General features: G+C 40.0%; 4 protein-coding genes across 12 annotated transcripts in view; 2 read left to right on the plus strand and 2 right to left on the minus strand.

Annotated features, from left to right (window-relative positions):
- fbxl17 (F-box and leucine-rich repeat protein 17) overlaps positions 1 to 4634 on the minus strand; it is a 213061-nt gene extending 208427 nt beyond the window's left edge. The window contains exons 1-3 of the mRNA XM_056375707.1: positions 4340 to 4634; positions 1450 to 1958; positions 130 to 510 (exon numbers count right to left, since the gene is read on the minus strand). Of these exons, the coding sequence (XP_056231682.1) occupies positions 130 to 510; positions 1450 to 1938 (870 nt within the window). The 5' untranslated portion in view covers positions 1939 to 1958; positions 4340 to 4634. The remainder of the gene's footprint in view (positions 1 to 129; positions 511 to 1449; positions 1959 to 4339) is intronic.
- An 889-nt stretch (positions 4635 to 5523) lies between these two features.
- On the plus strand, positions 5524 to 8091 carry prxl2c (peroxiredoxin like 2C). Its single transcript, XM_056375719.1, has 6 exons — positions 5524 to 5771; positions 6123 to 6191; positions 6315 to 6368; positions 6667 to 6772; positions 6866 to 7000; positions 7121 to 8091. The coding sequence occupies exons 1-6, from the start codon at positions 5589 to 5591 to the stop codon at positions 7249 to 7251; spliced, it is 678 nt and encodes a 225-aa protein (XP_056231694.1). The 5' UTR covers positions 5524 to 5588; the 3' UTR covers positions 7252 to 8091.
- A 214-nt stretch (positions 8092 to 8305) lies between these two features.
- On the plus strand, positions 8306 to 21940 carry cdc14b (cell division cycle 14B). 9 transcript variants are annotated; one of them, XM_056375709.1, is made up of 16 exons: positions 8306 to 8650; positions 9799 to 9889; positions 10605 to 10680; positions 11358 to 11450; positions 11587 to 11663; positions 12408 to 12474; positions 12560 to 12710; positions 12803 to 13033; positions 13207 to 13345; positions 14075 to 14240; positions 14363 to 14460; positions 18708 to 18755; positions 18859 to 18981; positions 19420 to 19588; positions 20798 to 20863; positions 21079 to 21940. In XM_056375709.1, exons 1-15 carry the CDS (start codon positions 8542 to 8544, stop codon positions 20819 to 20821), a joined length of 1662 nt encoding a protein of 553 aa, XP_056231684.1. In that variant the 5' UTR covers positions 8306 to 8541; the 3' UTR covers positions 20822 to 20863; positions 21079 to 21940. The 9 variants fall into 9 exon arrangements, 7 of the variants coding, with proteins under 7 accessions (XP_056231684.1, XP_056231689.1, XP_056231690.1 ...); XM_056375708.1 differs by having other exon boundaries at positions 8307 to 8650; positions 18856 to 18981; XM_056375711.1 differs by lacking the exon at positions 8306 to 8650 and adding an exon at positions 8755 to 9652 and having other exon boundaries at positions 18856 to 18981.
- Positions 21941 to 22116: 176 nt separating this feature from the next.
- LOC130169208 (intracellular hyaluronan-binding protein 4-like) lies at positions 22117 to 25995 on the minus strand. Its single transcript, XM_056375716.1, has 9 exons — positions 25885 to 25995; positions 25552 to 25791; positions 24832 to 24997; positions 24261 to 24401; positions 24087 to 24158; positions 23908 to 23988; positions 23082 to 23256; positions 22599 to 22787; positions 22117 to 22350 (listed from the first exon to the last, which is right to left on the minus strand). The coding sequence occupies exons 2-9, from the start codon at positions 25781 to 25783 to the stop codon at positions 22285 to 22287; spliced, it is 1122 nt and encodes a 373-aa protein (XP_056231691.1). The 5' UTR covers positions 25784 to 25791; positions 25885 to 25995; the 3' UTR covers positions 22117 to 22284.
- Positions 25996 to 27805: the final 1810 nt, after the last annotated feature.

Here is a 27805-nt window from a genome sequence, read left to right on the forward strand (position 1 = left end):
GGTGGTGTAGCTCATTTGTGAAAAACACAATAACAAACTTAGTAAAGCACTTAGCTCTGGCTTCATATTTTAATGTACAAAAACCAACAGAAAAACATCAGTAAATATAAACACAAAGAAAACTCTAACCTTAAGAAGGATGGAGGAAGGCAGGTGATTGATGCTTAGGTGATCAGCAGCATCAGAACTTCTAGCCTGGCATTCGTCATAATGATGCAGGCAGCAGGGGGATGAGTCCGAACTGTGGGGCAAATCTGCATGAAGACCCAACCCGCAGCAGCCATCAGCAGGTGAGGAGGAAGAGGAGGAGGCAGAGGAAGAAGAGGAGGAGGACGAGGGAAGCGGACAGAGGGGAAGGTGGCAGTGGCCAGTTTCAGAGTTCGAGGCAGCCTCTCCTCCGCCTCCTCCCACTCCTCCATTCTCCAGCCCTCCATCAGGGGCAGCGAAGGCACAGCGTGGCTGCTTACAGGGGGTGCACCTCTGCACCTCTGAGCACTTCCTCTTACACACCTGCACCCAAGAACATACACAGATCAGTCAAGTGGAGAGAAAGCTTCTTCAGGCAAGTCAAGGCAGATTTGACTGTAAAGTCTTAAATTACAATTACAGCGTGAAATAACCTTGCATCAACCATGTTATGAAACATCAATTAAAAAAACAGCACCCCTGACCCTGGATCATTAATGAAAACAAAATAAAACAAAGACACAAAATGTGAAGATTTGACTTGTGACTGCAGTTGGAGACCCTGTGTAATCCTTACCCTTGGAACACTTAGAATTTGTTGCACAGAGCAATAAAGTATTTCAGATTTTTTTTTTCATCTGTACCATAAAAAAAGCAACGCCTTATTTGACAGAAAGAAACTTGTTCTGTATTCAGAGGTTTCAGTTAAGCTGACACAAGAGTTAGTAAATCATGACTGAATTATGGGATGAGCTACTCCTAGAAGATTCCTGTGTGCTCTTACACAATTGCATATTTATTTTACTTTGGTACAGCTTAAGACTGACACTAGGAGAGTGAGTACAAGTGGTAATCAGTTGAGTTTTCACCACTTATCCTGAGCAAAATCATCATTTTTTTAATACATATTATTATAAATAGCTGGGCTGCCCTCATGAGGTAAGGTCTTGGTCAACAAACACATTTTACCCAATTGATAGCTTTTAATGGTCTTTGGAGGTAATGATCCATTAGCCATTAGTCATTGGTGGAATTGGTGTCAGTGGCATCATAATTGTCCCAAATATTATTTGGTCATTAATAAGAATTTAAGAGATCCTTCTACCTGACAGCATACATCTTGGGAAAGATAGATTTTTGCAGAAAAATAACTGATCAGTCTGAATTCTATGACTACTTATTAGTAAACTTAGAAATCATGGCTGTATCTTCACCAGCTACAACATTTGGTATAGTTGGTGAAGCACCACCTTAGCACCCTACCATCTCAGTATAGTCGCTGGTACAGCCAGGCACAGGCACAGGTATGGGTACGGTCACAGACACCCCAGCAGTTCGAAACAGCGCTGGTGGTGGAATCAGCTTGGCAGGAACAGCTGATAATAGGCTCCTCCCCTGGCCTTCCCAGATAGATAGCTCCCTTGGTGACAACAGGAACTTGGAGCAGTCCTCAGGAGACGTGAGTGTCGCGTATCGTTCGGCAAGCTTTGAGGCAGCTACTGCTCCAATGCCAACACCACCCACACCGGGGACACTGATTCCAGTGACGCTGTTATGACGGCACCCGCTGCCGTTGACACCGGCCTCCAAATGGTTGTTGTCGTCGTCGAGACTGCTGCTGTTGCTGTGGACGATGAAGCACAGCATACAAGGTCCCTGAAGGAAACAGTTCCTCTTCTTCTTCTTCCTGTGATGTAATTTTCGTGGCCTCTTCTTCAGGCGGTAACCATTTTTCGAGAGAAGATGGCCCATATAGATGATTCACGGAAACTCTAGAACAAACAGAGTATATGCATCAGTAAATACATCCTTAAAAGAAGGGAACTGCATCAATACATTAGGAAACAGTCAAATCATTGTGTATATCCAAATACAAAAAGATAATCATATTTTTCATCACTCTCCCTTGCTGCTCTTGAGGCAAAGCAAGGTCTATCTTTGTGTTTCCCCATACAGAGTAATTTTGCTGAGTTGGAGGGATAGTGACACAAAGAGGGATTTTCATACTAAAAACACTGTAAGTTCAGAGGGAAGCAACTTGATTAGCCTAACTCAAACTGCTGAAGTCCTATAATATCTTCAGCTAAACTTCAGACAGCATTTTTGCACAGAGCAAATACTGTGGATATTTTCCCCTATCCCTTATATTGGAATCACAATAGAAAGAGTCCATGGTCCATATTGACAGGAAAAACCTTTACAGTTTAGATTCTTATCCATCAAGCAATACCAACAGGCAGACGTCTGACCAGTCCAAAATTCATTTTGCAGCATGACAACAACCCAAAAGATACAGCCAGAGTAATAAAGAACTATCTTCAGTGACCAGAAGAATCCAGTAACAGATGAGGGCCACCACAGAGTCCTGATCTCAACATCATGGAGTCAGGCTGGGATCACATGTAGGGACCTGTGGCAAGTTCTCCAAGATGCTTGGAACATCCTGCCTGCCAAGTGCCTTGACAAACAGGACACAAGTGTACCTAGGAGAATTGGTGCTGTCTTAAATGTACTCACTGCATCTTATTTGAGCATTGAGCTTTTTAAAGCCCCTAAAACTTTTGCTGTACATTATGACATTGAGTATTAAGACAGACCTGAAAAAATGTGGACCTATCATTTAGGTGTAAAGGACAATTAAGATAGATCTATATATACTGAAACAGCTGGGAATATATATGATGCTGAAAATAGACTGATGCTGGCCAACACTATCATTACACTCTTCTCCCCATGTAGTTCACATTACCAGAGTGCACAGCAACATCTTAGCTTGGTATCACAATGAAATGCTGTACTTGTTTGTAAAAAGCAATCACATCATGAGTGTGAATCCTAAACCTGTACATCTGTTATTGAGAGTGTCATGACATTCTACATCCTCTGTTGGTATCTTACTGCTAATGTTGTCCAGAAGAATTTACTCAGCAAAGCTGCGAATATCGCCAGCAAAAAAGTCGGTATTCAGTCTCTGTGACACTTACAGAGCCAGTGTCATCTCAAAAACTCATAATTTGCTTCTTTATACACAATACCCAATGTTCATGCTGCTTCAGGCCCTACCATCAGGTTGACTCTTGGTGGAAAGAGTAACAGAACAAGGCATTCCTTTATCCCATCAGCTTTTGCACCCTATTACATACAAGCATGAGTTGCAGCACTGGGGGGCTGTGCACATATTCACTTGCAAAAGTTAATCTTGTGCATGAAGCTTCTACTTTAATTTTCCCTAGGGGATAAATAAAGTATCTATCTATCTATCTATCTATCTATCTATATTTTAGCACTTATGGCAGAACAGCTGTTTATGTTGCACATCTGAAAGTACTTTGTATATTTCTGTGCTGTATTTATACAAACACTGATTTCTCATATTGACTCAGCAGGACAGTGCTGTGCCTGGTCCGATTAACACATTAAGGTACCACAAAACAGGGGCAGTTTAGTGGTTCAAGTAACACACATTTGTAACTAATCACCTCTGGGCAACCTAATCCAGCCTCTTTGGTGTGAAGTGTATAGTGTTGTATATTGTTTACTGTTGGTGTCAAACATGTGGACTATGTCTAAGATTGCTTGTTACTTGTTTTTATACTTCATCATTGAGAATACACTGTTGATCCGTTTCTCTCTGGGAAAATAAAGTGCATCATCAAACCTACAATACAGCACACAACAAAGTAGTTACAGCCGTTTTTAACCCTCACTCGAAACCAGTTGACTTGTATTATTTTGTGCTGTCAACACATTACTTGTCGCATATTATCACCCTAATTTGATTACCTACGGTAGAATACAAAACAGTAGATTTGTTATGGAAATTGTATTTCAATAGTCTATCAAGGAAACAGCAGCGATGCATCGTCTGGCTGCTGCCGAATGAAAACACAAAGATGTAAACAGTGAACAGGTGGTCACTTGTTTAGCATACAGACACACACACAAAGCAGTCTGAACGTGACGGCTGTGTATCGCCTGAAATGGCGACAGGTTTATGTGTACATTTGTTCCAACTTAACAACATATTTACAGCCCACTTGGAGCAAAAAAGACACGGTTCCCGTTGCTAAGCCAGGTCAGCTTTCTGACAGGCTAGCTTGCTCCATCACTAGATGCTAAGTTAGCTGTAGCTCGAACATAAAACATCTCTCACCACTTCACACGGTGCTCCCACACTCCGGACGGTGCTCGCATAATACTGCTATGCTGCACGGTCGGAATGAGCGCTGACAAGTCCCGGCAGGAGAGACGCGGACGCAAGAAACCCTGCTACTGAACTAGCGTAGCTCTGCAGCTGCTGCTGCTGCTGCTGCTGCTGCTGCTGCTGCTGCTCTGCTCTGGAGGACAACACTTCCGCACCGAGACAGCAGCGGGAAGGAAGCCGACTAGGGCGATTCGTAATTCGTCATGGGGGCTGGGAGTACCTGCAGCTGTAGGGCCTAGAAGGAGAAACGAAGCCTGAAGTAACTGTGGCTCGAATAATAGTGGAAGAAATACGAAGTTCTTTTACTTAGATAAAAGTATCAATACCATAACTTAGCTCATGTAAATACTCTGTTGCATCTACAAGTCCTGCATTCTTACTTCATATGTCTTAGTTTGCGATAATGTTACTTGTACATAAAAGTACAAAGGTTTTAGCATTAAAATACACTCAGTTGGCAGTTTATAAGGTACACGTAGCCAGTATTAATGCAGACTAATAGACTTAAAGTCAATTGTATTTGTCTTAGTCCAGTGAAGGTAATAATGATCGGTTTTTATTGAAATTGTTGTTGATAGTTGATTCAACTGTATGATCATTTTCAGGGGGGTTGTAGGCCTAGTTTGTGGTGCTGCTGCTCTGTATGGCATTATACAGAGATGTTTCTGCTATTTATCCTATCTTCATTGATATAAATGGGGTGAACAAAATGATAGAAATGTAAAAAAAAAAAAAAATAATAATAATAATAATAATAATAATAGAATGCTTTACTGGACTGCATTACCTTTAGCTAAATGTACCTAATAAACTGTCAACTTAAAGTAGAATAAATTTGAAAAATAACCTTGATGATATCAACATACAGGGTTATGTCACCTTGAACTGACAGAAGAATGGTTAGGCCTGCATTAGAAACTACACAGAGCTGTGGTTGCTGCTGTACACGCCCAGTGATGCCAGTTTTTGTTTTCTGCATAATATGGTCATTAACAACTGACTATATGTATTTCTTTCCTACTCAATTACGGTGACAGCCCCCCGCCCCTTCCTCCCTCTCTCTCACTCCCTATCTCCCTCATACACACACACATACACACACAAAATATGGGCGTGAATTTCCAGCCACCGTGCAGCTCCTCCAGTCTGAACGGCAACTCCCAAAATAGCAGTGCGAATTCGGGAAGCCTCAGAAAAAATGGCTGAAGTAGTTTCACCAATAACTCGACAAGTTACTAAAGAAAATCGGGGAAATCGGATTTCTTCCGTCGATATTCGTCTTGAAGATGTCGAAGACTGTTTAATTTACGACCGACATGGAGTGTCTATTCCTTTCAAGAAGTTATATCAAGACAGGAAGTCGGTCATAATTTTCGTGCGGGTAGGGGAAAATTTTTGTTTGGCTTAACCTTACTGATGATGAGTTGTAGGCCGTATCCTGCCAGAAGTTGCATTCGTAAAATCATGAGAGGTTTAAGATAATTAGAATGAGCTTCAAAAGATGTTTCTTTTGAAGGCATCAAAGTAGGCAACAGGTGAGCCTCAGCCTTGCTGGACAGATGCCCCAACAACTTCCCATGCTATGGTGGAAATGGAAGAATGGAGAGATCATATCTATAGGTGAAGACAGAAAGCTAAACATTATATAGGTGCAAGATGAGAGTGTGAAAAAGTAATGAATATCTCATACTGCGAACACCTGTAACATAATATATACTTAATGTCCCTCCAGAATTTCTTGTGCTACAGCTGCAAAGAATATGTGGATGATTTGAGCAAAGTACCCAGAGAAGCACTGGAGGTAAATACTGAACCATGACTAGGAATGCACTGCAGTCAATCACAACAAGCAAATCACAAGTGATAATGTATCAATCGAAAATTATTGATTCTGATCAATCCAAAATGTGATGTGTTGTTGCAGGATGCTGACATTAGACTGATTGTGATTGGTCAGTCTGCTCATCATCATATAGAGGTAATTACTTTATGATCAGTGTGCATAATACCACAGTGTCCCATAGATTTCTGTAATGTTAAATCAGTTTTCAATTGTGATGTGGTGTAACTGCACATTTTACTATGATTCGTGGATATTTTTTTGCCTACCTTGTTTTTTAATATACCTACCTATACATTGTTATGTTTTGTTGTTCAGTCTTAAAAGAGAAACAAAACCCATTCAGCTATATTACTAATTAATAACAAACAAACTTGAATTTGAATTTCAACACACTGCACATGCAGCTGAGATGTGTCTCTTATCTCTCCTGTAGCCATTCTGCTCCCTGACGGGCTATCACTATGAGATATACGTGGACCCAGAGAGGTGCATTTATCAAAAGCTTGGGATGAAGAGAGAGGAGAAATTTACAGACTCTGGTAATGCAATAACAGTGTGAAGGCAGTATGAGTCAATGTATCCCAAGGTGGTAATTAATTAACAATTGCGTGTGTGTATGTTTGTGTTCTCAGCAAACCCTAGTCCCCATGTGAAGTCTGGTGTTTTTATGGGCCAAATGAAGAGTATATGGAGAGCAATGACTAGCCCTGCATTCGACTTTCAGGGTGATCTACATCAGCAAGGTGGAGCCATCATTGCAGGGCCAGGCAAGTTTTCCTGACTCTCTTTCTCTCTAACTCTGCAAATTATCAATCTCAATTTCTCTCTTTCCCTCCATTGTGTTAGATCCTTCTCTTTTTCTCCCTCACTCTTTCTTCTTTCTGCAGGCTCTCAAGTTCATTTCTCCCATTTTGACATGAACCGCCTGGACCACATGCCCATTACCTGGCTCCTGCAGCTGGCCGGAGTTCAACAGACTCTGAACTTCAGCGATAAGCCAAAGATCATACATGTATAGCCATCTGACCGCCTGAAAGTGCTTCGCCCCACATCACTGTTGTTATCACACATGCAGAGGTGCACAAATGTTGCATGGTTATTTCCATCATACACTGTGCACTGACAAATTGCAACAAGAAGAGGAGAGGCATCATTATCAGTAACAAATATTTGTGTCCCGGTATCTCTGAGTACATTGTTTATCATTTCTGTGCTGGCACACAACTTGACCGCCTTGCTAAAATCTTGCATAGGTCTGAATGTTTTATTTATTTAATTTAAGCTTTTTTTTTAACCATGAAGTCTCTTGAGATACATTTTCTTTTCTTTTCTTTTTTACAAGAGCTGTCCAAAATGATAGGTGTCACATAACTATGTGAAAACACACATCATTACAACAGTCACATTATAACTCAATAAAATGAGACCTGAGAGTGATAAAACCTCATGTCTGTGTTTAGTGTGAAACCTCATTCTTGATCTTGATAACAACTGTTAAAAAAAATCTTAACTCCAAGTCTCCTTAATAACTTTTTGAAGCTCAAAGCTATGGAAAAAGCTAGTAAGTGGGCTCAGCAAACTCATACTGCTAATGAAGACTGTAAGATGTGATTAAAAGCTAAGTAGTCATTGAGGCAAGATTTGAAGACAAGATGGGTATGCATGCACTGCTGTTTTTTGTCATGTTTTGTTTACTACCTTTTCTATCAGAGTCCTCATGTTACAATGTCTTATTTTGTGTAATTCTGTTGGTATACTTGCAGTAAGATGGTAGTGTTTTTATTGTGATGAACACTGGTGCACTGTTAGTAGTCTGGCCTTATCACACTAATAATAAAGTTTATTATACTGTAAATAAGGCTTAATTGCTATTTCTTGGCTGTATTTCTATGCATTGCCATGCATTTGTGCACCGTCATAGCACAGTTATTTCCAAATGGGATCCCAACATATTGTACAGCTGCTGCTGCTGCTGCTGCTGCTGCTGCTGCTATTGAACAGTGAAGGGTGGGCACAGGACATCTAATCCTGATACGTCACATGCAGGGGATTCAGAAAGCAGAAACCTGCCCCTGTTCACAGACGTCACCACCACCAGAGAGGCTGGAGCAGGCAACCGTGACTCGGTTGACACATACACAATATACACACACGCAGATGCACAGATACAGAAGATCAGCAGCGCTGGAGCAAGCCATGCCATAATAACACGGCAACAAAACGGGGACAGTAAAGCCGCCGCACTGCGAAGCGGAGGAGGTCTGCTGCAGCTGTTCAGTAATGTCCACCGTGAAGCCCTGAAGAGAAAATGAAGCGCAAGAGCGAGAGAAGACGAGCCGAGTCGAGGAAAAAGCGCTGTGCAGCCCACAACAGCTCAGAGGCGGAGCTAAATTCTGATATTTACATTGAGATAACAGGTAAGAGGTGCTGTAGAATGATCCCTGTTAACTTTAAGCCTAGTTGGCAAATGTGATAAAGCATGCTGCGTATGCACACAATTCTGCTTTGAGTGACCAGGGTGTGTTAAAGTCTTTGATTTTTTTTCATCTTTTGCCCTAATATGGCGACACCGTCTGTCCCTTTATCGTTAATGGACTGGGTTTGCGTCGACTTACCTTCACAGTCTCTGCATAGAATACACAATATTAGCAATTCAGTTTTGCTCTGGTATTTTTTGGGGGGTTAAAATTACGACAGAACTTCGCTTTGCCTTGTTTTAGGGACTGCGTGTGAGTTACAGATGTGCATACTGAGATTGACTGGTGCATGAATGTCATAAATGTCGTAGTCGACCCACTGTCAGTCTCGTCTAACATTGATTTTTATATCTTTTGCGGCATTTTTCCTGGTTCTTGAACATCCTTGAGGAGCCTAAGTCCAAGGGGAGGGAGGTCAGTCGAAGTGGAAATCACGAATTTGACTGGCTGAGGGATCGTCCTAGCAACCGCTTGGGCAATGTTCCCGGGGCCTATCATGTGTCTTATGTTGAGAACTTTAAACTGAAGGAGCCGTGACTGACAGCTCATTTCTCCAATTGTGTAGCGTTCTGCATCGCTCACAGCCAATAGCGTCCCGCGGAACATCTTGGGGGAGGAGTCAAGTGGAGATCATTTTTAGCAGAGTGCGCACTTGCACACGAAAGTCTCCTTCCCTCCTCTTCGACTGGTAACTTTCTTCTCCTTGAACAGCGAGGCCACGCTTTTAAAAACGCTTTCTTTTTAACGTTAGACTTTTAAATTACCACTTGCAACAATTTTTTTTCCGCTCAGATCATTAGTGTGGGTTTTACTCAGTATGCACAAGTCGTTGTGAAGAAAATCAACCACGTACGTACATTTCTCTGTAAAACGTCATGTTCAAATCTGTGGGCAAGATGACCGCGGACGATGTTTCGCCAAGATGTATCGAGTTCATCAAAGGTAAGTTGCCAGAAAATACTTACAAGAAGTAGTTGTCGACAAAGAGGAGCTGGTTTGGGACAAAAGATACAACAGAAGTATATATGCATGACAAAAGCAAGTAACTGCTTCATTTTTGTGCCCCCACCTCCCCCCACCCCATCCAGATCAACTATATTTCGCCATACTTCAGCAGAAGATCAAGAGCACAGCTGAAAGACATTGTTTCTGCATAGACGAAGAGCTGGCCTATGAGAAGTAAGTTATTAGTCCCAACTTTGCATTTTCGACAGACTTAGTTTGCTGCTTATTGCGTTGTTTCTTGTGCCTTTCAGTTGCACTTACTTGCATGCAGTAAAAGACACTACCCAAACCTTGTGTTTTCACCGCAGTCATCTAAAAGATCTCCACCATTAGTGCTTGTGCCAGCAGGCTTGCACATAACTAATTCAAAATACAGTGAATCTCGGTTTAGCTTTGAGTGCAGAAGCCATTAGTGTGAACTTACGCAGTATATTCAGATTGGTTATTTTAGTACATGAGATTTAAGGATATTTTGGTGCACTGCCCTTTTTACTGTTGGAAGAAACCTAAGTAACCACAACAGCATTAAAAATTAAAGGTAAATAAAACAAAAAAAGCACCACAGCTGCAGTTGCCGTTTCAGAGGTTGTAGTGAGCTGTTCTGAGACAGGCCACAGGAGAGAACATTACTGACCTTTCCAAGTAATTTTTTTGTGCCAGTGGTACAAAAAAAAGACCTCTTGTCTTTAGCTCTTTTTGTCCTGTTCTGACCCACTCCAGCATCAAATGCTTCCAAATATAGTCTTTACTCTGTCAGTGTTTTTACTGTGCCAGTCTGAGGTAGCTGATTCTATCTAGCGAAACTTCCCTAGAGACCGTAGCTGGTTGCATAAATAGCCACTCTGACACACTATTTCTTCTTTTTTGTCTCTCTCTCCCTCTCTCTCAGCTTCTATGCGGACTTTGGTCCCCTTAACCTGGCTATGTTTTATCGCTTCTGTTGCAAGCTGACAAAGAAGCTCAAGGTAAAGTAAACCACTGCTCTGAATTGCACTTCCTGGAAAAGAGAATGAGAAGCAAACCCAGGTTAATCAATATATACTACAACCTGCAGTAGGTTGGCAAAATTAAATAGGGTTGTAGTTTTTTGCATGTCAATTAGCAGGACCTGACAACTTTTTAGAGTCAAATTTATTTTCCAAATAATCTTTGTTTGTATCAACACAAGTTGTGTTGCAACTTTTCCTGTTTGTCGAGGCAGTTTGTCTGGATTTGGCACATGACGTGATCTCGAAGACTGTTGGGCACAGATTTGGCAGCTGAAGTTTGGACACAGATGATTCAGCCTCTCCACAGCTCTAGAACATAATTGTCTTATGTGGTGATTGCCCAACCTTTTTCTTAGCTAACAAATTCTGTTGATTGGCTTTCACCATCTAGCAGTTTCCTAATCAAGTCATTTAAGAGTTAAATTCCTTTGCCATTTACAATTTAAATTTTCCTCCATCACTGTAGGTTCTCTTACCCCTGCAGCCGTGCAGCCAAAAAATACCATGTTTAGTGTGACATACCCAGGGTGGAAAAACAAATAATAAAATAAAGTAGATGTGCTCATGTAATGTCTACTTGTAATGTTATATATTATATAAATAAGGCATCATATATCAGCTCAAACTGTTTGTTTTTTATAATATTTCCACAGTCCATTACACTCTCAAGGAAGAAGATAATATTTTACACCTGTGGAGACCAAAAGAAACAAGCCAATGCTGCCTACCTAATAGGCTCATATGCTGTAAGTAGTGTACAAACCACATTACATAAAGCTTGAGAAATTATATTGCATCTATATAAATCTGATAATCACAGATTGAAATTGCATTTGCATTTAATACAAGAGCCACTTGCTGATTAGATGTTTGTATTTGAAGGTAATGCACCTAAACATGATGCCAGAGGAGGCCTACAGTCTGCTGGTGTCAAGGAATTCAACATACATGCCATTCAGGTACCAATTCACCATATATATTTCACATTTAACTTGTTCTTTTCCAAGGAACTAAGGGTGTGCCACATCCGTGGCTGAAGACAACATCATTATTTACATTGGTCAATCACACGTTTTGCTTTTTAAAGGCCATTTGCAAAGACAAATAGTTAATAGTAACTTACTTTTAAAAACACAAAGTAGCCTGCTAGACAGCTCATTGAATGACCAATCAGTCATTCTAAAAGCAAACTGATGTGATTAGCATATATGGTAAAACAAGCTAAAAAGCATATGGATTATATTGTAAAACTGAGTAAAAAAGATACAATAAACCTTTAAGAAGAGTTGTTGGTGAAAGATTGCTGCATCTGCTTTTTTGCAGTGTTTTAACTTTTAAAAATGATATGTAACTTTAAAAATATTAAAGTGAATATCATCCATAACAAAATAACAATGTTCGTTTTCCCCTATTGTTCAGACACAAGTGCAACACAAGGACATGGTTTCAAGATTACAAGACCTAGAATGCTCAAGGGCCATTCTGTTCTCTTACTCTCTCTGTGATTATAAAATGGTAAAAGAAAAAAGTAAGAGAAGTGTTAAGCTATAAACAAGACCAGTGAGGGAGATGAAAAGCAATTGAGAGTATCACAAATGAGATAGCAATCTGCATTCTGGCCAGAATTTTTTTTTTAATAAGAAAAAAATGTATCTTTAGTATGTTGTGCTGATAAAGATGGACATATAATTTATGTTTCACAGAGATGCTTCGTTTGGAACCTGCATGTACAATCTGAACATCCTAGATTGCCTTCGTGCTGTTTATAAGGTAGCTCATTTTAAGATTTGTTTATTTCTCTTTCTTGCTGTGTCATGCACCTAATGAAATTAACTCCCTTTCAACCATCTTTCAGGCTCTGCAGTACGGCTGGCTGGACTTCTCTAACTTTGATGTGGAGGAATATGAGCACTATGAGAGGGCAGAAAATGGAGACTTGAACTGGATAATTCCAGGAAAGTTCCTTGCATTCAGTGGGCCTCATCCAAAAAGCAAAATAGAGAATGGTATTTGAAAAGTCCACCACAGAATTGTTTCTGACTTTGCTCTGACACTCACTCTGAAACTCACCAGACTGCTTTTTTTTTTTTTACCTCAGGGTATCCTCTGCACGCTCCTGAGGCCTACATTCCTTACTTTAGGAACCACAGCATCACCAGTATCATCCGCCTCAACAAAAAGATGTATGACGCCAGGCGTTTTACTGATTCTGGCTTTGAGCATCATGACCTTTTCTTTGTGGACGGGAGTACACCGAACGACTCTATCGTCAGGAAATTTCTCAACATCTGTGAGAACTCAGAAGGAGCCATAGCTGTCCACTGCAAAGGTACGATTTCTAACCCACATTCACACTGAAAGAAACATTGCTAGATCAAACTATTCTGGCTGATTGTGGTTGGTGCATGGCACTTGTACCATGCCTGTGGCTGTATAAACTGTCCACAGTGTTTTGTTATTACACAATTTAATGACATGCCACGCCACTTTTCTTTTTTTCAGCTGGTCTGGGGAGGACCGGCACTCTGATTGGCTGCTATATGATGAAACATTACCGCCTGACTGCTGCAGAGGCCATTGCCTGGATACGGATCTGCCGACCAGGGTCCATCATTGGGCCTCAGCAGAACTTCGTTGAAGAGTAAGTGTCGACTGAAGCAGAATATTCGTGCCCGGGTTAAGCACCAAACAGAGCTAAAGTTCAGGAAATAGCATCCATAGGTTTTATTACCTCTGGATGTCACAGTGAAGGAATGTCCCCTGCGCTCAACAGCGCTGTATGTAATATCTGTCAGGACAGTGTGCCACCACGCTTTCCACAGCTGAGCCTGCTGCTCAGGCTTTAGTACCTCGTCTAATCATTGTTTTCCCCTGTTTCCTATATGTGCACTCTGTCAGCATTGTTCTGTGCAAGTGGTAAGCAAAACAAAGGAACCTGGCTTTGGTCTTGCTGAGTTGTAGCATTTATTTTCTGACAAGCAGCCTAAACTCTACATACAATAGGCTGCTACTTGCACATGTACTCCTAACGTAAGTCTCCCTGCTCCACTTGCCAGCGTCACCATCACATACAGACTACCCTCTCTTGCTCACTCCGACACTCACTCACCACCTCTACTTTATGAACAGTTTGACTGTCACAAATGTAGTAAACGGGTCTCTTCGGTGACATTATCAAAGCTGTTAACTTTGTCAGAAAATCATGTGTTCATAACACTTATAGTAAGATGCTAATTAAGAAAAAAAAACTGGTAATTATATTGTAGACTTCTGTATAATTGGACCTCCATGTGAGGGCAGATTTGATCTGAGAAATCTTCTGCAAGAATAACAAGTTTATCTTGTGGTTTGTGGAACTTTTGTACATTAGGAAGCAGAACAGTCTATGGGCTGAGGGAGATGTTTTCCGGGAGAAGATGCTAAATGAACAAGAGAATGGCAAGATGGCTGTAACCAGAATCCTGTCTGGAGTGGATGACATAACCATCAATGGGAGCAACAAGAACAGGGCAGCCAAGAAGGAAGAAATGGAACTGGTGAGTTTTGAAATGATGCTCCTGTCATGCTTTCATCATTTTTGACAGTACTTCCATAAGTGGAAAAAACCAACGAACCACAAGAACACACTGCTTTATCTACTCATTGCGTTGTTTTGCAGTATAATGATGAAGAGGAGAGAAATGGCCTTACACAGGGTGATAAACTGCGAGCCCTGAAGAGCAAGAGGCAGGCCAGATCATCTTCAGGTTCACTATCGTAAGTACCCAAGCAGCCTGCAAGTGTCATCATGCATCACACTGACGTGTTGTAGTACTGTAAACTGAGCGATGCCTCTTCGTGTCAGTCCGTCGGTTCATTACGTGTATACAGTAGTGTTTTTCAAATCATGAGTAACATATGATTTGGAAAAATTAGGATTTCATAATGACCAGGTAGTGAGTGACCTTGTAGGTTTTTGTTTTTTTATCATTTCATTTAATGAACTTTCTCCTTTCCCGACTGTTTATTCAGGGTAGTCAGCTGTCTTTTCGTGTCAGGTTTTAGGTATGGCAAATCTGTTAGGGCTGCTCTCCCTTACCCATACCATGGCAATTTCGTTCTAATATTGTAATTTATGAGTTAATGACCTAGGCAGCTTTTTTTAAATAACTTTTTTTTTTTTGTGTCCCCTTCTGGTTTTTCGGATTAAATGTCATCACATGCAGATCAAGTGTAATATGAGTGATTCAGTTATCATCTATAATCAGTAAGTTGTGAGGGTGAACAATAAGTCGAGGAAGAAGTAGGTCAAATAGATGGAGTGAGTGACCCAGTTGGTTGGAGGGTTGGATTGGCGTCTGATACACAATCTTCCAGAAAACATTTTGTTGAGGGCTGGATTTAGAGAGGCACAAAAGATGTGGAAGTTACCGATATAATCTATGGGTTTTGTTTTATTGCAGGATTGATAATCTGTAAATTGTCTTCTTCAGTCAATAGCTTAAAAATAATTCTCAGAGTTGAGGAGAAAAATATATAGGCCAAATCAATTTAGAGCTTGCTAGTCACTGGGTTATCATGTCACATTGTCCTTGAGGTAATTGGGCCACTCATTTAGTCAAGAGAAGATTTTCTGATAGTTGCATTTTGATAGTTTTGATTTTTAGAATTTGATTAACATTATGATTCAAAAACAGACATTATTGCATTGCAGTAGTGTCTAATCAATTCTGGATGAATGCAGAACAACATTGGAACTGACCGTGAACAACTTTGAACTGCCAGCCAATGGAATGATGGGTCACTGCAACTTAGAACCAATCATTTAATGACACTCCACACCGGACATGGAAGCATGTAAATCCGTGGTTAATACAAAAGACGATGTCTCTAATTCTCTGTAAGTCCATGCTATGCAGTGATAGCGGTGCAATCACAGCTTAGCAGTTGTGAAATCTGAATCTGATTCATATTGGAAATGTCAAACGAAAGAGGAACAAGCATGGAGTTTCACTTTAACACAAAAAGTCTTTAAAGATTAAAATGAGTCACTGTGGCATGTTGCAAACTTATTATGCCTTTGCAAACACAGCGATTTAGATTTTGTTTCTAGTATATTTGTGTGTAACAAGCATAAGAGTACAGCTAGACAACTGTAACATGTGACTAGCCAGCTCTATGGAAGCCCTGTGTTCCATCAGAAGGTGATAAAGTGCTAATGCTTTACAGTTATCTACACAGAAGGAACCCTAATAGATTTTTTTACTACCCTGTTTAAATAAAGTCTACATCATTTGTGCCTATGTAAATCAAACCGTGGAAGGTTGGGTGTCAGCAAGGTTGAGGATGGTTGACTGGCCTCTGCCAATGTACCCATATGGCTTTGGCTTTTGTTGTCCCATGTCAGGCAGGTGGTAGTGTTCTGCTGCAGCCTCATGGGTACGGTGTGGCCGATGTGTTGCCTGCCGTTCAAAAAATAGCAGAGAGGCAGAGAAAGAGTGGGGGAGAGGAAAAACAGAGAGAGGATGTGAGGTTTTGTATGATGGAGGTAAGTGCACGTCACTTCCTTTCTAGCTGACATCCTCTTCCTGTAGAAATGGTTGCTATGCCAGTGACTGGTATGGCTAACGGTATGGCTGACTTGATGTTGTTCTTTTTTTTTTTTTTTTTTCTTTCTTTCTTTGGATGACTACGGTGTGAAGTGGATATGCACTTAATGGATGCATTACATTGACACGCCTTTCATTGTCTGCCTCATAGACACACTGAGCTGTTCTGCTTATCTGAGATATCCTCTGAGTTACAGCAAAGGTCTCAAGTTGAGCCTGCTGTACTTGTTAACAACAGCACCAATTATTCAACTAATCACGGTTTTACATGAGATCTGGATTAGTTGAATTAAATGTTTTAGTGCATGGCTTGCACTACTGACTTGCCACTTATCGAGAAAAAAATTCAGTAAGGGAAACTTGGTCCTTGTTGTTTTTTCGGCAGTAGGTATATCCTTGTTTGGTAAAGTAGCTAACTTGTCTGCTCAACCCTTAAGTTGTAGGTGTTTTTGGAAATTGCCAGTAGTAAGTTTGTGTTAGGATCATCTTTGACTGAGGTGTTTTATGAGTTTAATCAGCGACTTTAAAAGGCATTGTTGGAATGATAAATTGCTCCTGATCTGCATTCTAATATAAAGGACTAAAACATCATATGTGAGCTTCGGAGGAGGTAGAGGGATGAAAATGGATTCTTATAGGTTATCAGGAGGGAGTTGAGACAGAAGAGAGATTTGCTTGCACTTCAGGCCATATATGCCTTTATAAATGAATGAGTTGCTAGACAAACATCTAACATGCAGCTGAACTTCACCGTCTGGCTCCACTGTTTGTTTTATTATGTAATATTGAGGTGCATGTTAAATTCCAGCAAGAACAACAATTATATGAAAACTTTTCTTCATCTTTTCTGCCTTTTTCACGCATGGCAGCAGGCATGAAACCCTTGGACATGCACGCATGGACATGCCTCTGTGTTCAATCTGTGTTCGTCTAACGTAATTAATGTTGGGCCGGGTTCATTGTCAAATGCCTGTTGTTTTTCCATTGCTTTTTGTGACTGGATCAGTAAAAAAAACGCATCTGAGCTTTGTTTACTCCCTCAGATTTTTTGCTTCTGCCAGGTTTATTTTTAAATGGTCTGTTATTGTGGAACAAAATTTGATAATGGATACTTTAATTTTTGTAGGAACTGACCATTTTTTATGATTTTATCAACTAACAATTAGAGCTACTGATTATAGATACTGCTTATTTATTTAAGAAGATTTTATGTCATCTTATAGGTACTATTAGGGTCATCTCACAATCAGTAAAGTTTGTTGTCAACTGTAAAATGACATACTACAATGTATATTTGTCACAACTCTTAAATATCTAATTTATCCTTACTGTCAGAAATGTTTTGTGTAAATGCAATATTTGCCAGTGTGTTAGCTTTTTTTAATTTCACAAATATCAAAATCTAATTCAAAACTCCCATATCAATTGGTTTCTAAGTATATGGCAATCTGCTAACACATCAGAGCAAGTAAAGAATAAAAAACAAAAACTTGCTGACTGGCAGTGCTGGATGCAAAACTCTATGAAAGATATTTCATCTAATCCAGTCCCAGTGGAAAAGCAGAACATCAGAGGCTTTGTGTCCTGCCCGGACGTCTCTTGTCTCTCCTTCCTTTTTTTCCCCTTTTTTTCCGTTTGCTCTTGTTGTTGGATTTGTCCTCCTTTCAGATGGCTGGTAGCCATGCTGCTCTCCTCCCTGTGTAGCCTTGCCCTGTGGTGGATTGTGTATGGCTTCCCTTCTTCCATCCTGCATTTCTGTATAGACGGGTTAGGATTTCAATGAGTTCTACCGCCCGTCAGCCCCCAAAAAACCTGTCCTGCCCCGTTCTGGAGCTCTAACTGAGAATGCTGTAAGTGAGCCCCCTGTCTCTCTTTAATTCCCAACCCAATCAGAAAGTTGTTTAAATCATCCTCTTGTTACCTTTCTGTGAGCACAGTAAACGTTGAGCTGATGAGCAAGAGCCACTTTTTAAAAATCTGAATCATCAAAGGCTCCTGCCTTGTCCTTGTCACCATTTTTCAGTACATAACGATTTTGTACCATAAACTGCTCCCATCATCCTTTCATCTTTAAACATCATGCTTTGCTGGTTATTATGTTGATTGAACTGCCAACTGCCAAAATCAAAACCCCTCAGACAGTTAAGCTGATGACAATAATAGCTCTGTAAAAAGTCAAATCAGGTCCCTCTAAGTCGTTTGGTGCCACCCCTTGGCTTCTACTGGTACTTACTTGGCTTTACTAACTTGGCTGCTGAAGCTGCAATAATGATCTGTGCCTAGGTCTAAAGCTATAAATTTAATTGAAATAAAGCCTTCTTGCCCATCTCCATACAGTCTTTTCCTCCTCTCATTTCTCTTGATTATATAAAGTTTAATCACATTTTTACTGTCATGTTACTTGTGTTTTCACAGACAGGAAGAGAATAAGATTCACACCAGGTCATCATCACAGTCCCTAAGGTAATATATTCAATGCACATGTACAGTGACCCGCACACCGTCACATTGATGCAAAATATGGCTGAGACTCATCTTTTATGTCACCTATCTCTCCTCTCAGCAGGGTCATCTTGCACGGCAGTGTTCAGGGCTGTAAGACCAGTGTCAACCCCCTGGCTCTGTCTGACCACTCAGACAGCAGGAAGAGGACCAGAACCTCACTGCCAGGCAACGGAGTAGGAGGAAGGTCAGTGGCTGGATTTGACACTGAGCACTCATTTACTCTGATAGTCCAGATTTATAATAAGAGCAGCCTGAGAACTAACAGAAATTTTTACTTAACCAAATAGAAAATATCCTTTTTTTTTGTCTGTGCTGTTGAAAGCTCTTAAAATGTATCAAGTGGACTCAAATCAACAATTTTATATTCTTAAAATGTTTATTGAAAAAAAACTACACTAACAACACAAGACTTATAAGCACCAATTATGGCCTCAATGTTGGACTTGTGTTATTTCAATTATTTTCCCAACACATTGTCAAGAACTGCTGTGTTGTTGCAGTAACAAGTACATCGTATTGTGTTTTTTATGTGGAGTAGACACAGCTGAAAAGCAACCAAGAGGCTATAGCCACTCGTGGATCCTTGTGGAGTAAATTAACAGCTTCCCCCTCTCTCTGCCAGCTCCCTGTGCCACACCAGACTGGTCAGGTCCCTAGGCAACTTGCATGTAGTGACTGGCGACAGGGACCCAATGTGTTGTGAGCCATGTGGCAGCCATAGAGACACAGCCAGTGCCACAGCCAACACAGGCGCTCTCATCAACTTAAACATGGCACAGATCCACCTGCAGGCAAGCTCCCACAGACTCACTCTGAGCCATATGGAGACTTTGGCTGCATTTGCACACAAACAAACTATTTTTTAACAAGTTTTTTTTTTTTTTATGAAGAGCAGATCTCATCTCTACTGCCCAAACAAGAAAAATCATGCTTAAAGTGATTTTTCCCTGGTTTTGGCAGCCATGGGATGATCAGATCAGATCGGATCAGATCATTTGTGCCTGTGTAAATCCAGCCAAAGTCCAGAGGCTCAGCACTCTCCCTCTTTCCCCTCTTAATGCTCAAGACAGGGGTTGTGTCATAATCACTTAAAGTACTTAGGCTGGGATGCATCAACAATTATTAAATGTTTAAACATAACCAAATTGTGGTTCCGCCACAAATTCTTTTCAGATGTTTTATGTAGTTAGGAATTGCTAAATTAAATTTAGATCTTTTAAACATTTTGATCTGATAGCTCAGATGAATCCAAATGTCTGGAGGGCAATGTGTTTGAGGTCATTGGGAGGGAAATGACTTACTTTTACTTGAAGAAAGACAGGAATCAGACTTAATTGATCTCATTAACCTAAATGCTAATTTGATTTTTTTTTTTTTTTTTTTTTTAAATAAACAGAAAAAAATAACTTTTCCTACAAAGTCATGGAAACTTGCCAAAGTCTAAGTTTGTTTTACAGCATAAATCCTAAGATGATAAAACATAAACCAATCATTGTCAAAGAGATGAAATGTAACATCAAAAAATACATTTTATTGAATCTTTTAAATATTGCTTTTACAGCTTATACTTATTGTTAATCAGTTACAGTTTTATTCATACTAGGGTTACATCTAAATTGTACAACAAAGTTCATTTCAGATACCTAACTAAGCTGGTTGTCTGGAAGATGATGATGCAACCCAGCTATGGTTCTTCTTTACCCAGATATTGTACTAACACTATATATATAGTGAATCTGTCCCTGCTTTATGTACCAGTGTCAGGTTAAACTCCTGCCTCAGTCTCATGCTGTTCCTTTCAAAAGCTTTCCTTGCATGTTCTCTTAGAATAGTGGATTTCAGAGTATGACTGGCTATAGCTTCTCTGGACTCTGCTGCTCACTGTGTCTTCTGCCTCTGGCCTGTTGTCACCAGTCTGTAGCTATTTCTGCATCTTTTACTGGTGCTAATCTGCAGTGTTCTTTCCTTCCTCTTTCGTTTTCATTTCCTACATGTAACAGACGCACTGTCTCCCGAGGACGTAAAGCTCGCAGCTCTTTGAAATCAATTCGATTTTCCAGGCTATGGTATCTATCTCCTTTTCACTTTCTGTTACATAATGTATCGTAAATGGTATAATTTGGCATCTTTTGGAATTATTTATTATTACGCATTCTTGTAGGCATATCTGTAATCCATGTGAATATACACCAATTGCATGAATGGAAAAATGTTGACAGTGCTATGTAAATCAGTAAAATAATTCTCTGTACTAATGCACTCTTTTTCTTTCCTTTTATAGTCACTCCATACCCAAAGCTAGAGCTCCTCTACTTCGATGAGCCTGTGGATCTAGACATCTTGAAGAAATATACATGAAATCCAACTTATATACAGCTATACTACTTTGTTTTTTTAATTTTGAGAAAACGGTTGGAACAAACTTAACCAACGTGATGTGACATTTCAATGATTTATAGATTGTTTGATTACAAGTTATTTTACCCGTAAGGCACTTTGGGTTTTATATTTTTAAAACAGCATCATGAAACAAAGTGATAGTTTTAATCATTGCCTGGTTGTTCTTACTTATTGAAGCATGCACTAGCAAACATCAGATTGAACCACATCCATCAGACCGGCATGTGAATGTGTGAATCCAAGAGATTTCCTCCAAAATGAGCACTGTGCAACAGATATTCTGGTTTATAAGAGATGATTCACATTCAGTTATAAAGATCTGGAGATGGATTTGGTCAGAAGTTTGTCATAAAAACCTGCTCTTGGCCGCCCAAGGTCAAAGGCACAAAGGTGCGTTTAGCCATGGATGTAGATGAAACATCAAGTCTCCATTGGCAAGAATTCCATTACACGATACAGTACTGTGCACATTTGTACTGCCATTCAATATCTGGCTTGTCTTTTATTTCTGTCATTTACTTGTGAAGCTTTTCAGCTACTGTAATTCAAGACTGTAAATATGTCAACATTTGATATACTCAGTTTGTATTTTGTAAATATTTTTGTACTATGTTGGAATCATGCTATGAAATAAGTCAATGGTCCTAAAGGGGCCTTGTCTAACTCATGTTCATAATCCACTAAAGACATTTGCTTTAAGCACATAAAATTGGACATTTTAAATAAAATTTTACTCCCATGTAGTTTCTGGCTGTTTGTCCATTGGTTTCACAGTAAGACACTCCTTTTGCCCAGCTGAGGACAGTTGTATTATAGCCTACAATGCCAAAGAAATGTTTCACATTCCTCATTTGTTTTGTTATAATAGTCCCAGTGTTTTTATAAAAAAAAATTTAAAAAAACTTCAACAGCTCCAAGATAAACTTGCAGAAGCATTTATTCTCCAGGAGTCAAATGCTGAACAGTGCCTTCAGTGCAATAGAACCCCAAATCTTAAGAACAGCAGAAACATGAAAACAGTGATTTTGATCGTGTTTAGTGCAACTAATTTTCCTCACAGGAGGTAAATGAAGAGAAATGTACTCAATTATCTTCCTGTTGGTAGTGCTGGGAAGTCCTCTGGGTCATCTGGGTTAGGGGCCAGATCATCCTCCTAATGAAAAAACAGACATTACCAACTCTAATCAGATTATGCATATTTATCCAATATCAAGTCTTTTTCCTAATATTTTGTGTGTGTGTGTGTGTGTGTGTGTGTGTGTGTGTGTGTGTGTGTGTGTGTGTGTGTGTGTGTGTGTGTGTGTGTGTGTGTGTGTGTGTGTGTGTGTATATATATACACACACACACACACACACACACATACACACATTTATCTCCTTAGCTGAGAGTGGAGAACATACCCTCTCCAATATGGGTTTAGGTCTCTCTGGGCGACTGGTCGGACCACCTCGTGCTCCCCTTCCCCGACCCCCACGAGTGGGGCGTCCAAGACTCCCAAAATTGATGTCCAGAAGGGAGGTGATGTCATTCACAGACCTACGGAGAAAGTTGCCGTCGTCCTCCATGTCCTCCAGAGTCTCCTTGAGGTTCTGAAGGTTGGAGGCAAACACTAAATATAGTCCGAAAGACAGTTGAACCTGACAGGTACAACAAAACTCAAGATCTCCATTAACCACCTGTCCGGTCTGCAATTTCCTGATGATTTTTAGGTTGCAAAGTGCTAATCATAGGAAAGAAAACCTCAGCGCCGCTCACCATTTGACTAGTTTACACATTCCTGAAGGACCTGAGTCTGTATTGCTTTAATCATGGCTCGACTTTCATAAAAAAGGGTTTCAGTGTTTTCTTGTGAGGAGATTCTATTATGTGCTTTACATTCTCACCTCCAGGTGATTTGACTGGTGGATGACCTTGGCTTTGGAGGGAATCTTGTTCTCGGCTTTGCGGATATTAAACTCTGCCTTGGGACGACTCATCTCCTGCACGGCCTTCCACTCGTCGAGGGTCATCTCCATAGCAACCTGGACCACCATCTCTCCGTCCTCCTCTTCCATTGTTCTATCATAGTTGGGGACAAATTAATTCTGTCAGTCCACTTACAAATGAAGAGATTTTTAGGTTTGTTTTTCATTAAAGAATAATTAAAAAAAAAAAATCTTATGAGCAAAAAAAGCTTGTGGCATTTCTTTGGGAGCCGAGGGATATATTAAATGTGTCACTGCAAAGATGGCAAAATCCATTTTGGAAACACTGTTCCAACTTGATCATCATAAACAATAAATGTATCTTTGAAAAATATTAAAGCAGGCAGATTTCTTGCCATTTTTATAAAGTCTATATTAAATACAGACTAAACTTTTCACAGAAATTTGCTTTTGTTTCATCCTAAACTTTAGGAGCTTTTGCACGGTTACAAATGTGATCAACACTGCATGTTGTTCTAGGGTTCAATAAGCAAAAGTTAAAGAAAACCCTTAACGTGTTCTGTATAACATCAGGTCTTAAAGTAGACTGGCTATATTTTTTTCCCCTTCTCTTTATCAGTTTATTGATTTTAAAAAACAGTTTGTAGAAACTACCCCCACATTTTAGATTGTCTAATTGTTACGCACTTAGAGACTGGTCAGCTGTCACTCTTGACAGATGAATTTGTCATTGAGCCAGATGATGTGGTTGTTTTTAAGCAAGGTACTTATGTGCGTCACTCACCGATTCTGATTCTCTTCATCTGCAGGTATTTGGGGCTCCTCAGATTTGACCGGAGTGTCAGACGTCACCTCCATTAATTCACTTCACAAAAGGTACAAGAACAAAAGCAGAAATGCCTCTCTATTGTGCCCAAGTTTAAAAGTTGTCATCTCCATGTTAATAATAAAAAGTTCACTTACCTTGCAGCTTCTTCAACACAGCCCCAGTTCCAGGGTCCTCTGCCTCCTCTCTTTTCCTCAGGAGATATGCCTCTGCAATGAATGTTTGAAAAGTTGTTAATACACCACTATGAGAGAAATCAACAAGGGCATAAGCTTTTTTTCCCAAACTGCTACATGAACAAAAATGCTTACGTTCCATTGTGTCGATCATATTCTCTCTTGCCCCTCAAGTTGAAGCTGTCCTGGTTCCTTGTGTATCCACCACCTCTTGCTCCTCTCCTACCTCTGATCCCCCCTCTGCCTCTGGAGTCAGTGTCTGCATAATAGGAAGGCCTGAGGAACACACATAAAAACTTTATTTCTGCGACAGCGCCTATGTCTCCAAGCCAGGTGGTAGAGTCTTCTTCTAGGCACTGGTCACTGGTTGGGTCTGATTATTTTGAGTATTGTGTTCATAAGTTTCTGCATATCAGACCAAGCAAGACTGTGGCAGCAAAGTGTGTATTGAATAGAGCAAGGGTGTTTTTCATCACTTATGAACTTGTCATTTTATTGTTAAGAAGAATTTGTCATTTCTTCTTTCAAAAGTTGAAGCGTTGTTTCAAATAACATTACTTAGTTAGGTGGGAATGGGTATAAGGAGTTCATGTGTGAAGTAAGTCAAAATAACATTTTAAACTAATCAAATATCTTGATTTAATTTTTAAAAATCGGTGGTGGTGCTGAATAAACAGAGTGCATGTGCTTGTATTAGAACACATACTTAGAGGTTGAAAACTCCTGTGGGTACGCCTCTTGGTTGGCCCTACGCTCCGCAACGGCAGCCCTCTTCATGCCCCTCTGGGCCTCCTCTCTGCCATCTCCACTCTCAATCACTGGCCGAGGACGTGTCTGCTGCGGCTGCTGCTGCTGCTGCTGCTGCTTACGGACTGAGGACAGCCACTCATCAATAAAGGCCACTTATTACAGTCTACAGTACAACAAAAAGTGCTGGCTGGATATTTGAATCTCCCTTAGGTCCCAACCTTGATTATAAAAACATTTCCAGTCTCCTGCTTACAACCTCTATTCTGCAATGAAACAGGTGTATCAAACCACTGCTGGAAAACAAGGGGGAAACCAAAAGTCCGGTCCTTTTGTAATAGTAAAAAGGGGAAGACTGCACATATATAACCTTACAGTTTTTAATATGTTTGTAGATTTATTTTTCATCGAATCAGTAGATAGTTCATTCTCATGTCTGGGGTTAAAGCATCCGTTTACATAGGCTACAGTTTTAAATGTTATAAAATCATTTGGCAACACAGCCACCTGAAACCCATGTGCTTCAACAGCCTCGCTGACCTTGCACCATCAGCAGCTGACAAAGCCTAAGCAAACCGGCCACTTGGCTGGACTATGCAATCTAGAAATACTAGCAGCTGCCAGAATCGTTTGGATTCGGGGTGTGTAACGACAATGCAGCCGAGCGTGTGGCGCCCACCTGGAACTGGTTCTTGACCATCCGACGCGATGGGGAGGCGTCTGTCCTTCTGAGATTCCCTTTGCCCGGGTTTCTTCTGCTTTCCTTTCTTATCATCGTCCTTCTTCTTCTTCTTCTTCTTTTTCTCCTTCTCCGTTTCCACCTCGTTGATCAAGTCGAACGGATCCGCTTCGTCATCCAGAAGATTCCCGAACCTGTTCGCCACAACGCAACCGTAGGCGTCCGGCAGCATTTTTTAGCCTGTGGTACCACGAAAAAAAGGCAGCGTTCAAAAGACAACTCCCTCCTCACACTCTCAATGCTTAACAGCAAGAATAAAACTCAAGTATCCACCGTTTTCCTGTCCAGGTACAACAGCTTCCACTGTGAACATCCAACAAACGCCCCAAAGAGTTTGTCCACACTTTTAAATGTTTGCACGTGTGGAGTCAAACGACGCCACGCCCCTGTGCTCATCAATAGGCTATGAACTAATCAATATTCATTGCATAGACTTGGCCCAAATCCTCCACCAATGCAGGTGGATTATTCTCTGCTTAGTCAGGAAGTGCTACTCGAATATTGGCACAGGGACTGAACTCAAAAGGAGTTTATTAAAAAAAAAAAAAAAAACTTATTCTAGACAAAAAAAAAAATTGCATTATATTTCCATCTTGGAGGGTAAATGACTGCCCCTCGCTTAATTTTAAGATACTAGATTAGCTACATTAAAAATTAAATTGTATATTGTTTCCTATTAAAAGTAATTAACCTTAGTTTATCCATAAAAAGCTCAATTAAAAACAAAACAAAAACACAATGGTTCAGTGTTAGTGCCAGTGTTAGTGGTTTCACATTTTCTCAGAGGAGGTTTAGCTAATTTTAACATTCACTAATGTTGGCTGTTACTACTTAAAGCTGGCATCTGAGGTAATGACAGCGAAACTAGTATTTTGTTTGACAATAAAAACCCCAAATTCTAGTATTTCGGTCTGACAGTAAACTGTTTTATTAACTTATCTTGACAGGTTTCTGTTCAAGTTTACGTTAGCTCTGACTAAATTCTGCTAATTTAATTTTATAGCTCAATAGCTAGGTTTCTATTTTGTGCTCGCTGCTGTAGCTCAGCTAGCTGCATTAGCATGTTGTGTTAGCCCTGACTTAGCTAAAAGTAGAAACAAGTCATTAGACCTGTCTTCCTATAAGTTCAGTGACAAAGCTTATTTGTCTGACCAGGCAAAAATCCAGTTTGTTTGTCTGAACATAGTTGGTGGTAGTAAGACTTTTTTGTGATTTAAGTTTTTATACCATTAACATTTGGACATTATACAAAAACACAAATAGTACAATTGTGAAATAACACAGGGTTTCCACTGCTGGAGCCAGCTCTTGACAAAACACAAACAAAACACAAAACACTGTTGCTACCAGTGTAACTAAGGTAAATCAATGTTTTTCTATCCAAAGCAAAAGATCTCAAACTAATTATTCCCTCCTGTTTCCTTTTACCAGTATCTTACTTTACTAGAAAATTTATTTTATTTTCAACATATTATATTATTTGTGACTGTAATAGTTATATTAACTCTAAGGTGAAGCTTTCTACACACCCATCGAGCAGCTTCCTGAAGGCCCATGTGTAGGCTACTTTATGAGTAATCAAGTATGTCTGCTTTCATTTAAACAGACATTTGAGCAAGTAATTATCTCAGTTGTGCTTGGGAATCTGTGATCATTTAGTAGCATTAACTTTTCCAGGTCATTGCAAAATCTGAAGGATATTCCATTTAAGTCTTCATATTCGCATGGCCTTTATAAACTGTGCAGCTTGCGCTAAACTGTGTAGATGTCTATAGTACAAATAACGAAATTAATTTACTTCCTTTCCATCTGAATTGGTCTCTGAATGCTCAGATCCATGTATTCCAAGTGTAAAATTAGATAAACATACCTCAAACCTGATTAAGCTGTGTCATTCTCACCAGCAGGATGAGTCAGGATATATTTTACACAATGAAATTTAGCTTCATCTAGTGGTCAGAGTGGAAAGTTCAAGTCTGTGATGTCAACCTACACCATCTCAACATACAGAAGGGTTGGGGGATTCTTTTAAACTTCGTATCAGTGTGACAGTATTAATGCATATCAGGAAATATCCGATCCAATTACAATTCTGGACATAATTCAATCAGAACAAATTCACTGTTACTGTAAATAGCGTGTAAATATTAACTATGTATATACTGTTTATTACTGACAGGGTATATTTATTATT

The sequence above is a fragment of the Seriola aureovittata genome, chromosome 5, assembly GCF_021018895.1.
Source record: "Seriola aureovittata isolate HTS-2021-v1 ecotype China chromosome 5, ASM2101889v1, whole genome shotgun sequence".
Taxonomy (NCBI): Eukaryota; Metazoa; Chordata; class Actinopteri; order Carangiformes; family Carangidae; genus Seriola; species Seriola aureovittata.